We start from the raw sequence: 15,243 nt of genomic DNA, 5'->3' as shown, positions 1-15,243 counted from the left end.
CAGCGCTAATCCTCTTAAACTCCAGTCAGCAGAGGCGGAGCTGAAGCTCTCTCTGCGCTCCGCAGTTCCCTGGGCCGCTCACCGGCTGTGAGTGACAGGACGCTTCTCGGGTCGCGGCGCGGCAGACGACACTTCACAGCCCCGCGATGTGCGACGTGTGGCGGTCGCCGTAGAGGAGCTGCGTGGTCGCTGCGGTCGGAGGAGGCGTCGGCAGATGCGGCTCTTGCGATGAGTTGTTCCGGGAAGCGGAGCGTTCAGGCGGCGTTGATCCTCGTGTGTGTCGCCCAGCTGACTGCAGGTACAGCTCCTCGGTCTGTTGCCCGTTCACCCAGAGCAGCCCACGGTCAGTCACTCTGTGTCTGTAGGTTCCATGTGAGCCGTTCAGCTGCAGGAACAACGTGGGCTGAAGTTTACTCCACTTTTCAATCACTTGTTTTCTGTTCATCAAGAAACAACCTGACAGCAAACCACATGTTTATTTAACTTTGACACGCTCATTATTTTATACAAACAAAGTTACATCATAATGGACCACAATTTATTTATCTATATATGTATTTATATATATATGTGTACTTTTGTAAATACACATGTGTATTTATATTAATGCTTTTATACACACACACTTGTATATATATATATATATATATATATAGTAAAAATAACCTTTTATTAAAGCCATAATAAAAGCAAAACGATTATACAAAGTAGAAAAAGTCTTTTTGCTAGCATTTTGCATATATATGCACATATATACACACATATACACGCACATATATACACACATACATATACAAAATCTTAGTGGTGTTTGCTGTTGCTTTTAAGGTTCTGAATTTAAAAGACTTTAACACATATGTATTTCTTCATATAAAATATCTCCTAATGAAAAGTGTATAATATTGTCACCTTCACTCCTGATTGCCATTTCAAAGTCAGGACTCGTGCTGTAGGATCAGTTTCTTTCATCTTCATTCCTATAAATATTGTATTAGTGTTTGATTTGTTAAGGATTGTTTTTTGGGGGTTAAATTCAAGAAATACCCAATTTGCTATTTGCCAATTTGACTATATTCACACAAATTAGATAGTTGTCAGTAATCTGCAGCACTTTTGACGAGTGATTGCTTATTTCGATCATTTCTCAAGAAGTAATACCAGACCCTCCTCTGGTTCAAGCCTCGCTAATGTGACGATCTGCAGCTTTTTTTGTCACATGTGATTTTCTTTGGATTTCTTCAACGCTGCTTTGGACTAAATGAGAATTTTTAAGTTGTCACATTTGTCTCTCACGAGTTTTCATTCACAAGTTTCATCATTTTCAGACATTTTATAGACCAGACAATTCATTGTGAAAATAATTAGCAGTCCTGAAAATAATAGTTACACAAACTCATTAATGCATTCTCATTATATAATTTTATTTATTTGTATTTGATATTATACCTTGTAAATGAAGTTCCAGTCACTATTAACAACTCAAATCCCTCCTATGCAAACACAGTCAAATAAAAAAACAGCCACAGTGGAAGAAATCCAACACAAAAGATGTCAACTAAAGTGAAATATGCACCTGTTTGACAGCAAGGTGTGTGGGAGCTGTTATAGCATATTTCCAATGCAGCAGGTAATTTGGTTAATTTTAGAAGAGACCAAAGTTTGTCAGACCTGTTTCATACTTTTCTTTATTCAACATACTTGAACACATAAATTCAGCTCGTCAGTGAAGATTTGCTGATTCCAGGTTGTGTAACGCAGGTGAATTGATATAGTCTCGCATTGTATCTCTCATATTGCTCCCTTTTGCAATATGAGTTAATTTCTGCTTAAGAATAGATTGTTTTGCGAGTATACAAACCTCTGAGCATTGTACTTATACGTATTATTTATTAAAAAAAAATCCATTACAAAACTCTATTCAGAAATGAGAAATGTTAACATGAGCAGTAATTGAAAAACTGTGCACGTCCACTTATGCCTGTTGTCGGCCTCTTTCAAACATTCCTCTATTATTGGCAACATTTTGAATGTTAATTCAATGGATTCCAATTGTTCTATAGGAATCCGCCGGCCTCAGGGACTGGCTACCCTGTCTTTGATACTCTTTTTGCGTCATATTGGTTCAGTTTAATTACCAGACATCACACAGCAAGTCACCCCCTCTCATGCAGTCCTCTTAGCATTGTACCCCCCTCAAAGATTACCTCCGCACAAAAGCCTCATGCCCAATCTACAGAGCATCTCAGAGAAGGAGTTCAGCTCTACCTCACTCCATATTCTCAGCGACACATATTTGGTTGTGTTCAGGAGCACAAGCTTTGTTCCTTTAGGAAATGATTCATCGTTCGTAGGACCGGGATTAAGGGGAGCTGCAGAGCCGGATCTGTTAAGAGTTCTTAGGGAATGATGGGAAATGTGTGCGAACATATTCCATTGTTTTAAAGCAGAATGCCTCTCCATCACTTTTAGTTTCAGCGTCACTGATACATTTTGTAATTGAGTAACAGCTTCATCTAAAACAACTGTGTCCGCTGTAATCAAAACAAGGTCTTAAAACCTTCAAGGACAAGCAGCTAAAAAAAAAAGCCAGTGACTTCAAAACCGATTGCGGTTATTGCACCTCAAAAGTCCAATTCCACAGCAGCTTTCATCCATTTTTGAAGTGCATTCGCTTTGCTTTTATGATTTAAAAGTCTTTTGAACTCACAGTCAGTATGAAGGAGCATGTAAAGAGACTGATGACAGGCCCGATCACCTGCTGCCATAAAAACTCAAGCAGAGACAGTGGGAAATGCAGCTGTGTGCAGATGTAGGGGTGTGTGAATATAACGTGGGAAACTCTACTGGTGTGCAACAGTTTCCCAGTTGTGTTACAGTGTCTCATCAGTGTGCGGCTCAGTGAGGCTGCAGTGCAACATGCAGGCAACGCACTCCTCCACTCCAAGGATTCATATCCTTTATTCCACTGTGCTCATCATTTTGTCAAAGGAAGTAAGGGATATTTTATAGGACGTTGGAAGGTCTACAGATCTAAATTCATGTCACACCTGCAGAGGCCAAAGACTTCACTTGTCATGTAAATACTGCAGAGTGATGCTGAAGTTTTTTTCTATTCAGGTTGTCTGATTAGCAAAAACATTACAGTGGATCCCATGTGACTGAAAATCACTGGCGTAATATTGACATACATGATGTGGAGCAGCAAACACACTAAAATAATATTTAACTTTAATTATATTTAATCTAATTCTTATTTTAGAACCTTTTTCTGACACTTGTGTTATTCTGACTTGTGAGATTATTTTCTGTTTTGCAGACTGAAGAGTTTTGGTGTTAATGGCACGAATAACTCTAAACAATGGAGAGAACTTTTAATCACTTCTTCCCTGACAAAAGCCATGATTAGAAATTATTAAACACACACATGCTTTAAAAAACTCCTCAGTTACAGTGCTACAGAAAAAAAAACTTTATTTTAGCAACATTGTCCTTGAGAAAGTTGTTGCCAGGCAACTCTCAGGTATGCGGTAAAAATCAAATACATATTTGTCACATTTTAGTCAGGTTTTTCCTGAACCGAAATACGAATCTGTTCTTTTTCTGTCTCCTGATTTTGTTAAGTGGTCTGCTTGACTGCTGGAGTAGTTGTATGAAGGCCTTGAAAAGATAAAAAGGTTTATTATGTTCTATATTTTTCCAATTGTCTATAAATCTGACCAGAAGACAAAAGATTATCTCTTAAATGTACAGGGTCGTGCCACATTTTCCTTTATTTCAATGAACATGGGCAATCAATCATTTTGACTCAAATCTACACGACATTCATGCAGCAAATGTGTATTAATCTGTGGCTGAATACTGTCATAGTTCCCAAAAATGTACGATCAGTAAAGTTGATCCTTCAGCGCTCAGCTGTGTAGAAACGACAGTACTGTCAGTGCAGCAGGTACAACTGTGCTCAGGATTGTGTGCCATGAGGTCAAGGTAGAATTTATTATCATTGTCTCATTAATACCCAGGATAAAGTGGAACTAAATTGCATACCCTCAATGCTCCTTGTTCTCCCCCGCTTCTCTCTTTCAAAAAATTAGCTTTATATTAATTTGCTACATGGAAGTGGATCTTTCATTTGAGCCATTTGACCTCAGTTCTTACAGATTTGTTTAGCAGCTCTCAAGGACTAGTATCTTTAGATATCATGTAAAACGCTGACAAAAATAATTACAGATTTCACTAGCCGAATCCATGCATTGGATAATTGAAATCAAATTCAAAGCTGAGTTACAGAGGCAGGAATCACATCACGAGTGCTGAACATATCCTGAAAGGTTCCTTATGATTCTTCCAGTTGTGCAATGTATAGCTTGATATCTTTTCTTGTCTGCCAAGATTGGCCTCCAGGGGTTAAAAATAGCACTTTTACACTTCACACAGTTCAGTAAATCGGACAGTTTTTTGTATTTTGTTTTATTGTTTTTTTAAATGCAGGTTGAAATCAAACAGAGCTGGTGGTTTTTAATTTCCTTTAAAACATGAAAACATGTTTGACCAGAAAAAAAATCCATGAGGATGAACTGTATCGAAACGTCCTATAGTGTCAGATGTACGTTATCAAAGAGGTTGTGGTATTTTACCAAAAGTAGATGTGAAACTGACATGAATGAATCCCTAAGAGGTGCGTTGGTAGAAGACGATCAGAATTTCCAGACACTAAATATGTTGTAATGTCTTAATATCATAGTTACAAGATTGAATTGTCTTGCAAATGCCTAACTTCACTCATTGCATAGACTTCAGACAGCAGCCATCAGCTTTTAAGGGATATTACACAGTAAGATACTGTTATTGAATGTGGATTTTTGAAGAGGTGTTGTTCAAAACTACCAATATCAGTTTATCTTAGTTATCATTTGTGAATACTGGGAGGCTTCATGCATCATCAGGCATATTAAAACCGGAGCTACCTTAAAAAATAGCCCCATAAAGTGATCTTCACACAGTAATTTCCAGGTTGTTCCAGTGAGCAGGTATAGATGCAGCCTTCCTAATCAATCACTCAAAGTGTTATCAAACAAAGCATGACAGCATTCCCAAGTAGAACACAAGATTATGTGGGTGTTAAAGTAAGAGGCATTACACTGGTTCCTCCACCTCCAGCCATTTAGGAGCCGAGTCCTTACATAACGAGAGCATCCTGCGTCAAAAGAGTTAAAGACCAAAAACATTCTGCGGATGAAACAGATTCTCTTGAGCCTTATTTCTCTTTTTTCACAAACTGCTGGCTTAACAACTGGAAAGTTTCCTGGAAAGTAAACCGTTATCCGTCTAACCATCTTGACTGATGCCGTGTGTTTCAGGTCTGAAGTGTGTGTGTCAGCTGTGCGCCAACCACACCTGCGAGACGACCTCAGGCGGCGCCTGCTGGAACTCGGTGATGTTGATTGACGGGACGGAGGAGACGGTGAAGTCCTGCCTGTCGCCCACTGAGATGAAGGGCCAGGTCTTCTGCTACAGCTCCCGCAACGTCTCCAAGAGGAACTGCTGCTTCACTGATTTCTGCAACAATGAGACTCTGCACCTACACACAGGTAAACCCAGGTCCAATATAGGATCGTTATTTTCATTTCTACACAAGGTGGGTTTAAAAATATGCTGCACTAATGATCGTCTTTAAAAAACATGGATTCATCCATTCAGACAGCCAGCGGTCTCTGCATTCACTCGACAGCAGCGCAATCAGTGTGGGATTTCCCACTCATTCTGGCCCCGGCTAGACGAGGTGGATGCTGATCCTTCTAGATCCTGTGACATAACAAATTTGGCAGAGGCTGTGGGATGGCGGTTAGTGATCCTCACCCGCCCTCGCCTGATTTATAAATAAATACCTTGCCAGGCCTGTCGTCCTACGGCAAGTTAAAAGCCTCTCATGGGTCTGCAGGGTGGAAGTGGGGGGGTTTCTTTACACCTGTGGATACACAACTCAGTGGGAGATGTGGGAGGTAAGGGTCACTCGTTGGCTCAGTTGATGTATTATATGTATTTATTTGACTGTTCATTTGTTTATCTAGTTTGACTTCTTGGTAATTTGAATCATTTAAAGGCTGATGTAAATTGGATCATTCATTAACAATATAAATCAGATTTGTTAAAGGACATTTTATGCTTTTTCAGTTTCACCTTCTCTTAGTATGTTAAAGGTTTTTTGTGCATGTTTATGGTTTTTAAAGCTAAAAAGCCCAAAGTCTGCGGGACAGGGAGCTCCTCTCCTCCACAGACAACTCCTGACCCACCTCGTCAGTAGTTGGGCCACGACCTGGCTTTACCCGGGCATCGTGACGTCACGATGCCCGGGTAAAGCGAAAGCGGAGGCTGATATGTCCCACACGTGCTTGCAGCGGTTGACCAATTACAACAGAGGTAGCCAGCTGGCCAATCAGAGCAGACTTCATCGGGAGGGGGGCCTTAAAGAGACAGGAGCTAAACCCCAGACAGAGGCTGAAAAGAGGAGCTGCAGCAATGGACAGTGTGAGGAGTGTGACGCATTTGTTTTTGCCGCATTGGGAGCAGAACTGAAAAAACATACGTTTGACATGCCTCGTGAAGTTGATATGATTAACGTTAGCAGTTGTGTTTCTGTCCACATATATATTCATTTGTTGCCGTGTTTAGTGCCGTGAAGGTTGAGTAAACCTTTACAGAGCTTTTGCTGCAAAACAGCTGCCTGCTGCTGCTGGACATGTGGTAGAGGAGACTCAGACAAGTTGTGAGAATATATGATGCTTGAAAACTCCTTATAGCTGAAGAGACCTGTAGAGCCAGAGGTGAGTCTGGCACCATAACTTTAATTTGACATATTATATAGTCATTTGATCATTGTTCATTTGAAAGTATTGATTTGTGCAGCTTGAAATTAATTAAAAATGAAGCACAACTTTGTAACAGCATCGTAGTCCCAAAGAGTGAGAGGCATCTGACTGGCCTGGTTTAAATTGGGATTCAATTTGAAACGTTTTACTATGTGTAACTATTAAATGAAGCTTTGCCAATCCACTGAACTGCTCATTTTTTGGCTGATTTTAAAATGTAACTAACCAGCTAATCATATCATATTACATCTTAATCTCCTGGTCATTTCCTCAGTTAATCAGTTGTTCTGTAAAATAAATGTTTGTCTCATTGCTGCTGTTTATTCCGGTGGCTACAATTCATATTTCGAGTGTTACACATGTTTCTTAGAACCCATGCACCTCTTTCTGCATTTTTTAGTATTGACAATATTTACCCTTGGTCAACGTGTGAAACAAACATTCATCCATTCTTAATTTTTGACACCAGATAAACTAGGAGAACTAAGTGTTTTTTCTTCTGCTGATGTATGCATCTAAAATACTTTAAGTTAGACGGGATTGTCAGAGAAAGGTCACTTTGATAAAATGCAGAGGTTATACAGGAGATTTAAAGTGAGAGGCGCTGCAGACTGTTGATGAGACGGGTCGGGGGCGACAGCCTGAAGCTGTGATGGTGCTGACTGTGAATGAGAACACTGACAATGAGTCTGTTCCAATATCAGTGCATGAGCTCATGCATGCACTGTGTTATTTATTGTTCATACATGGAAACTGCATGTCCGTCAGTGCTTCTCTGCAGGACTCAACGGTAGAGTTCACTTGTTTTGTACTTTAACACCTTTGCTTCTGTTCTTGTCATTTCCAACTATTTACTTAGATGAGTCAAACAAATAAGTTGAAAAATTGAGATCGATGCTGAGCTCACCTTTTGTCCCAGACAGTCTGTAGAAAATATTTTTTGTCACTCGGCTAGACAAGAGTAAATCCTTTGCACCATATCTGCCGAGCTCCAGTTGGACACATGGCAGGATATGTTTTTAGGTAAAAGGCCAAATATGTCTTAGGAAACTGTGGTTTAGTTCAGGACGTGTTGCTCTGCACATTGGGCCATCGGCAGATGTTGCACGTTGCTCTCTTGGTGAGGACATTTCATGCTTTGGAGAAAAAAAAATGTTCTTAGGTTTTGTGTTTTTAAAAATCAGCATTATTATTATTATTAAAATACTTGCTTATTAAAAAAGTTTTTAGTTCCTGCAATAATTTCTCAAGTTGATTACTCACGAGAAAAATAAAATCCCGGTGTCTTCCGAACTTAGCATTTTGCTTCTTATTTTGCTTTTTGCATTCCTTGCGTTTCCCAGCTGTTAAACAGTAAATATGCAACAGTGCTACAGTGTTCACTGTGAGCACCTTTGTAAGAATACCAGTAAATCTCATATTATTACCACTGTGCCCACCAGCTCTGCTTTATGTGTTTGTGTCGAGTTCTCCTTTGTCCGCCCACACAGAAAGAATGAAGGTCAGTGGTAGAGATGCCAGGTTACATTGTTTTGCCAAACCCACAGTTTATTACAAGGTCTCACTCACAGTGCAACTGCTCTCCATCGGCCGATGTCACATTTTTTAAATCAAGAGGATAAAAATGAGGCAGAAAAACATTCTGACTTTTTGGAGAGGACTTGGAGAGGACTTGGAGAGGATAAATATTATCGGCACAGTGCCTCTGTATCTCTTAATCTCACTTTTGATTAATGATATTTACCGGCTGATTGAAATTTGTGGCCCTCTGGGGGGGGGGAAATAGTTTTTTTGGCAGCCATAACTGTTAAATTTCAATTTCTCAAAATGTTTAGATTGCCAACTGGCTGTGTCTGAAAAGTGCGATACAGTACATTAGACAAGGCTGTCAGCACATTTCAGCCCTGAGATGAAACACCAATAAAATATATTGTTTACTCCAGTGAATGATTTCAACCCACAATCTGTATGCAACTCACTTAATGCCATAACCAACAATGACCACCAGAGGCTGCAACAATCATAGGGGGTTCAGTGACCAAAAAGCCCTCCTCAACCTACTGATTGTATGAATTTATGCTATAAAATCTTATATATGGATTTGATTCTCATTGCCATGTTGTGTCATGTATATTTATTGTCAGAGAGGCCTTTGGAAGAACCTGAAAGCTGGAGCAGGCTGCAGCTCTCGGTGGTGATCCTGGTGCCGTCCTGCCTGCTGTGTGTGGGGGTCCTTCTCGGCGTGTTCGTCGTGCAGGGCCACTACTGTGCCTACAGTCGAGCCCACAAGCATGACCCCGAGGACCCCCTGGATGACCAGATGATCATGTCAGCGGACAAATGTCTCCAGGATCTGATCTATGACATGAGCACCTCGGGCTCTGGATCAGGTGAGAGAGAACGCCGCCAGCTGTCTCAACCGGTCAGGGCACTGCAGGCTGTGACGGTCGCTGTTTGATTTATTCTGGGCTGGTAAAGCCGCTAAGTAATATGTAATGATTGCATATTTATATATTAATGTTTTAATGACTTCTACTGAGACAGACACATTTTCTCAGCTGCTCGTAGCCGTCCTGGTTGTAATATTTGCTTTGCGTCTCACAGGTCTGCCACTGCTGGTGCAGAGAACCATAGCTCGGACCATCGTGCTGCAGGTGACTATTGGGAAGGGTCGATTCGGTGAGGTGTGGCGGGGCAAGTGGCGAGGGGAGGACGTGGCGGTGAAGATCTTCTCCACCAGGGACGAGAGGTCCTGGTTTCGTGAGGCAGAGATTTATCAGACCATCTTGCTCAGACACGAGAACATCCTGGGATTCATTGCTGCAGACAGCAAAGGTGTATAACGAGCTCTATAGCTGTAATATCTTGATTTTAGTTCAAATACACAGTTACGTGCTGCCACTGTTCCCAACATGTGACTGTGTTATTGACTGTGTGCTGCAGATAACGGCCTGTGGACTCAGCTCTGGCTGGTGTCGGAGTACCATGAGCACGGCTCCCTGTATGATTACCTGAACAGGTACACGGTGTCGATGGAGGGCATGGTCGTCCTGGCCTTATCAATAGCCAGTGGGCTGGCCCATCTCCACATGGAAATCATTGGCACCCAGGGTGAGACTGCACTTAGTAAAATGAAGAGACTGAATCCTGAAACAAAGACGTCATATCAGAGAATTTAAAGGACACTTGTGTGAACTGTGAAAATCTCCTTGGACAAAACAGAAGAATTATCATAACTCAGATTCTTACGCCGATGGTCCGTTTGATAAATGAGACTAATTTAGGGCCGCAGCTATTTTATGTTTTCATTAACAATTAATCTGTTAATTACATTTTTAAATGAATCTATTTGCCCTTAAGTCTAAAATATAAAAAAAATTGTAAAAATGTCCCAAGGTGGCACCAGAGAAAAGCAGAAAACTCTCACTTTGGAGAAGCTGCAATCGGAAAATATATTTTGAAAACTTGTTTCCCATAAATTCCGTCATGAGTGAGTCTTCAGCTTGGCGCTATCGTACACTTTATTTATTACACTCTATTTACCTTGAGAATTAGTGACCCACCTTTTCTCTTCCCTTAATCCACTCAACCTTCTACCTCCCTACTTATGCTCAACCTCACCCACATCCACTCATCCTTTGCTTGCACCTACTCGGGTCAACATCCATTCCTTCTTCCTCAACATCCAATATATAAATTTCAATTCAAACCTTTAAAGGTGAAGTGTGTTTAGGTGAACACACTTCAACGATTTAGGTGAAAGGGATCTATTGGCAGAAATTGAATATAAAATAATAATAATAATCCTAGTGATGTTTTCTCTAGTGTTTAATCAAAATTGTACGAATTGTTGTTTTCTTTACCCTAGAATGGATCCCTTACATATATATACTTTATATTTACATCGGGAGCGGGTCCTCTCTAGGGAGGCTGCCATGTTTTTTACAGTAGCCCAAACTGGACAAACTTAACCTTTTGAGTTTTTATGACGACTGAAGCTACCACAGGTTCTCTCTCATGTTTGGAAGGGGAGGGTGAGGTGTGGGGTATTCAGCTGCAACATGCAAGTTCACCACTAGATGTCACTAAATTCCACTCACTGAACCTTTAAGTCGCATAGTGTTGGGGAGTGGTCCTTACATATCAGAATACCACAGAACAGATGTAGTGCAGATGTTTTATTGCTCATTAATTCTGCAAAAGCTTTCTAATTTTCACTCATCTGTGAAAGATCCATGATAATTGTCTCAACATGAATCTATTTTCAGGGGATTATAACTGTATTTCTCACCTTGTTGATTCTTCAAGGGAAACCTGCCATCGCTCACAGAGACCTCAAGTCCAAAAATGTCCTGGTGAAGAACAACGGCACAGCGGTCATCGCAGATTTGGGTATGGCCGTTAAACACGACTCCAACACCAACACCATCGACATACCGCCCAACCACAGAGTGGGAACCAAAAGGTTGGATATGCAACGCACGGCAACACACACACACACACACCCCCACACACAAAGAAAGGTCTTTGTCATTACATTTGATGCTGCAAAATTTTCCATTCATCTAATAGTTTACATTGGCTTTTGAATTTCTCTGACGTCACCATGTTCTGAATTAAAACAAATACAAAATAAAAAAACAGGAACCCTGCCGTCTGCAGGGACATTACATCTGATAAATGTTGCTTGTTTTTCTGCGGCTGCTCCATATTTAGAAGATGATAATGTGTTGTGCAGTTCAGAATTCAGAGAACATGGGAGAGAGATTTACAACAAACCCTCACACTCAAATTAATGAAGGAAATGTGAGAGTTATTGGGCTTTTTTTTTTTATTACATTAGACCTTAATCATTTTGTCCTCTGCAGGTACATGGCCCCAGAAATTCTGGACGAGACGATCAATATGAGCAACTTTGAATCGTTCAAGCGAGCGGACATCTACTCGCTCGGCCTGGTGTTCTGGGAACTGGCCCGAAGATGCTCTATTAGGGGTATCTTAAACAACACACAGACACACGCACAATTGTTTATCTATATTTAAATATAAAGATACTTTAATGGATAAGTCATGAGGAAAGCTGTGGCTCTGACAGTACATCCGTGACGCCACTGATGCAAATGTACTTGTCCCAATAACACTCAGTTGTTATGTCAGTTTGTCCCCTGCACGCACTAATGATCAAGGTGCAACCGTGTGTTGTTTTTCATACACTGGACATCATCTGTCTTGTGTGTGGAACACGATCGTAAACACATTTTTCATTTTTACTTTCCGTTATTTTAACAGGACTTAATGAAGATTTCCAGCTGCCTTATTACGACCTTGTGCCTTCAGATCCGGCCGTCGAGGACATGAGGAAGGTGGTGTGCGATCAGAAGCTCCGACCCAGCATTCCCAACCAGTGGCAGAGCTGTGAGGTGAGACGGAAAACCAATCTATATGTAGCCTCATGTGAGATATTGTCAGGAGTGTGTCAAGGAACTTTGGGGGCCACAGGTAAAAGGGACCCTGGGGGCCCACATCAAACCAAACTGACCCTGTCGTACTGTGATTACACATAAATAATAGTAAAGAAGTTTTAAGTGCAAACCTCCGCCGCCATCCCAGACCCATACCACTCATGTATGTCCCTTGGAATAATGTAGCCTTCTACTTGGTTATGTGAATGAGCAACACAAGAGACATGTCTTAGAAAGATATTAGACATGTATTAAAGATATTTTCACCATATCAACACAGAATACCCATCAGTCGTGATCATATTAATGGATGACTCTGGAAACTGGCAGTGCAGCAGGTTTTCCACCCCTGTCCATTTGTTGTTTGGTTTGTTTAATTGTAAGCAAGATTACGCAAAACCTACCGGACAAATTTCCACGAAACAAAGTGGAAAGATGTGGAATGAGTCAGGGAAGAACTCAGAAAAAAAATGTCTGGATCCAGATCAGGGGGCGGATCCAGGGATATTTTTTCACTTTCATTAACATTGCGAGATCGGCTGTTTTTCAACATTTCCGTGACAGATTTTTATGAGTGTGTGAAATTTGGTGCAGATCCAAATAAAAATCCAGAGACAGATAATTAAAATGCGATTTCTTAACAGGACAGTTTGGGCTTTGGTGGAGGGATGCACTTTACTCTAGTTGTGTATTGTCATTATGTTACTTTCATAGATTTATCTTAGTGCTGTTGTTGTTGTTGTTGTTGTTATGTGGTATTACAGAACACCTGCAGTAAAATTGCATCAGGCTCATAGGGTAACAGTTCAAAGTTAGTTGTTTGTCTGAATTTCTCTAGTGCGAATAGGGTTGTTTAAATGGTACAATTTGAATTAATGTTTCCAGGGTAAAAAAATACATATATCTGAGAGAACAAAATGCACATTTTCACATTGATGAATGAGCTTCAGTTCATCCAACAGGCCTTTTTCAACATTTTCACTGTTTTTCCAGATAATTATTCATTTGGGGCCTAAATTTCTATGAGTGTTGGACCTTGGTATCTGTTTTACTGCGTGATATTCTAATTACCAATGGGAGTCTGTGTACTGTGTAATTGAAGCTCTTATTATTAATGTTATTCAAGGTCTTTAGCCTGTCGTCCATATGAGATGATATTTTGATCTTTTCTCCAGGCGATGCGTGTAATGGGCAAAGTGATGAGAGAGTGCTGGTACGCCAACTCCGCCGCTCGTCTCACTGCGCTGCGGGTCAAGAAAACCGTCTCTCAGCTGTCCATGATCAAGGATGTCAAAGAATAGCTGGGATTTCGTCGCCCCGGTGATGGAACCAGTGCAACAAGAGGAACTGGGAGCAAACAGGCAGAAACTGTCCTCTCTCTCTAACGGCCTGATGCTGCCCTCTTCAGGACGCAACCACACTGTTCACCCTCAGAGAGCTTCAGGTTGTCGTCGGTGCCAAAGTCTTGTAGGAGGTGTCTGATGCTGCTCTGCACACAGACAGCTAAAGCCACCTATCTGAACCAAACAGCTCAACCCTTGGTAGGAAGAGCCATACGTAATGAAAGTATGTTTAATGTATATATACATGTTATGTTGCTACCTCACACATTTAAGTTGCCAAAGCTTGAAGTTGCACATTGTGATGTTTTGTTTTTCGTGTGCCATATCTTGTAGCAAACACAGGGTTGCTGGGTAGTTAGTGTGCGAACTGACAATCACAAAGGACACCGGATTATAGAGGAAATCCATAACTGGCTCTGACTAGTTGTAAATGACACACATACCAGTACTATTGTATTCTATTGTACGGTTTGTTGACAGCTCCAGAATGGCTGCAGGAATACAGCTAAACCTTTTAGCTAAATATATATACAAGGATTTTATTCTTTTTAACTGTGATCTAGTGCTGATTATTGATTGTCTGCCACAAGCAGGGCTTTGTAAATGTCGGTCCAGTGGTCGGTTGGTCGAAATACCTCTACAACTGCTGGAATAACCTTTGATTCAGACGTTTATGTTCCCCTGAAGATGAACTTTGGATTCTCAGCCTTTTCATCTTGCAGCAATAGATAAAGAGAGTACAGTTGAGGCTCATAGAGAACAGTGTCAACTAATGAAACTAGATCGTTTTGACCAAAACAACTATTTTCTCTGGCACCACCCTCAGGCTGAACTCTTGTGTTTGACTGACTTGTAGTAACGATGTAAGGACTGCAAAGATGTCTCCACGTTGTAAAAGCCTCATTAGACAACTTCTACTGTAAGAATATAAGTGCTGTTTAATATAAAAAAAGAAGTTAAAGCAACACTATGTCACTTTAACTGAGCAACAGCACCCCCTGCAGTCCCACATGGTGATTTACTCTGTTGGGTTCTGTGTTTCCATATAGAGAAAAAACATCAAATTCATTTTGAATCTGCTATTTTAGGGTAAAAAGTGCTGCTTAATCTAGGAACTCGTGAATTGAATTTTGCACATTTAACAGTTTCAGTTGCTGCAGAGAGCTGCTCTCTGACGGCTGATAAACTGAAGCTTATTCATGAATGTGTAAATGTGTGTTGTTGTTCTCTCAAATATATTTTTTTTACCCTTGAACCATTTATTCAAATTGTACAATTTAACAACTAGATTTTAAATGTTATCCTATGAGCCTGATGCAATTCTACAGCAGATTGCTGTAATGCCACATGATGAAGACAACACAAACAACATAAATCAATGAAAATACAATAATTACAATACATAACTAGAATGACCTTCAGCAAAGTGCACAATCAGTCCGCTTATGTTAAATTCATTAGATCCAGATTTTTATTTAGACCTGCAACAAATTGCACACACTAATAGATATCAGTCCCCTAAACATGACTGATTTTCATTATTCTCTGAGAAATCAAAGAAATTGTTGAAAA

General features: G+C 40.5%; 1 protein-coding gene across 2 annotated transcripts; it reads left to right on the top strand.

Moving 5' to 3' along the window:
- LOC118120418 (activin receptor type-1C) lies at window positions 1-15,243 on the top strand. 2 transcript variants are annotated; one of them, XM_035175305.2, is made up of 9 exons: window positions 1-298; window positions 5,358-5,588; window positions 9,011-9,256; window positions 9,471-9,701; window positions 9,810-9,977; window positions 11,175-11,331; window positions 11,735-11,859; window positions 12,204-12,286; window positions 13,504-15,243. In XM_035175305.2, the coding sequence occupies exons 1-9, from the start codon at window positions 229-231 to the stop codon at window positions 13,627-13,629; spliced, it is 1,437 nt and encodes a 478-aa protein (XP_035031196.1). In that variant the 5' UTR covers window positions 1-228; the 3' UTR covers window positions 13,630-15,243. The 2 variants fall into 2 exon arrangements, with proteins under 2 accessions (XP_035031196.1, XP_035031195.1); XM_035175304.2 differs by having other exon boundaries at window positions 12,156-12,286.

This window comes from Hippoglossus stenolepis, chromosome 13 (genome assembly GCF_022539355.2).
Source record: "Hippoglossus stenolepis isolate QCI-W04-F060 chromosome 13, HSTE1.2, whole genome shotgun sequence".
Taxonomy (NCBI): domain Eukaryota; kingdom Metazoa; phylum Chordata; class Actinopteri; order Pleuronectiformes; family Pleuronectidae; genus Hippoglossus; species Hippoglossus stenolepis.
Note: the sequence above shows the minus strand (reverse complement) of the source record. Positions and strands in the feature narration are given on the sequence as shown.